The 234-nt window shown below is 70.5% G+C and overlaps 1 protein-coding gene across 1 annotated transcript; it reads left to right on the top strand.

The window, feature by feature from the left end:
* Nucleotides 1-5: 5 nt before the first annotated feature.
* On the top strand, nt 6-231 carry LOC145719128 (histone H4; the record flags this gene model as incomplete). The annotated part of the gene is made up of 1 exon (XM_081810645.1): nt 6-231. A coding segment is annotated over one exon (226 nt), but the record flags the coding sequence as incomplete, so codon positions are not given.
* Nucleotides 232-234: the final 3 nt, after the last annotated feature.

Below are 234 nucleotides of genomic sequence, written 5' to 3'. Positions count from 1 at the left end.
GCGGCAAGGGCGGGAAGGGCCTGGGCAAGGGCGGCGCCAAGCGCCACCGCAAGGTGCTGCGCGACAACATCCAGGGCATCACCAAGCCCGCCATCCGGCGGCTGGCCCGGCGCGGCGGCGTCAAGCGCATCTCCGGCCTCATCTACGAGGAGACCCGCGGGGTGCTCAAGGTGTTCCTGGAGAACGTGATCCGGGACGCCGTCACCTACACGGAGCACGCCAAGCGCAAGACGG

This window comes from Leptonychotes weddellii, unplaced genomic scaffold (assembly GCF_054177405.1).
Source record: "Leptonychotes weddellii isolate Sample4059 unplaced genomic scaffold, ASM5417740v2 HiC_scaffold_311010, whole genome shotgun sequence".
In the NCBI taxonomy this organism is placed as follows: domain Eukaryota; kingdom Metazoa; phylum Chordata; class Mammalia; order Carnivora; family Phocidae; genus Leptonychotes; species Leptonychotes weddellii.
This window is presented reverse-complemented; position numbering and strand designations above follow the sequence as displayed.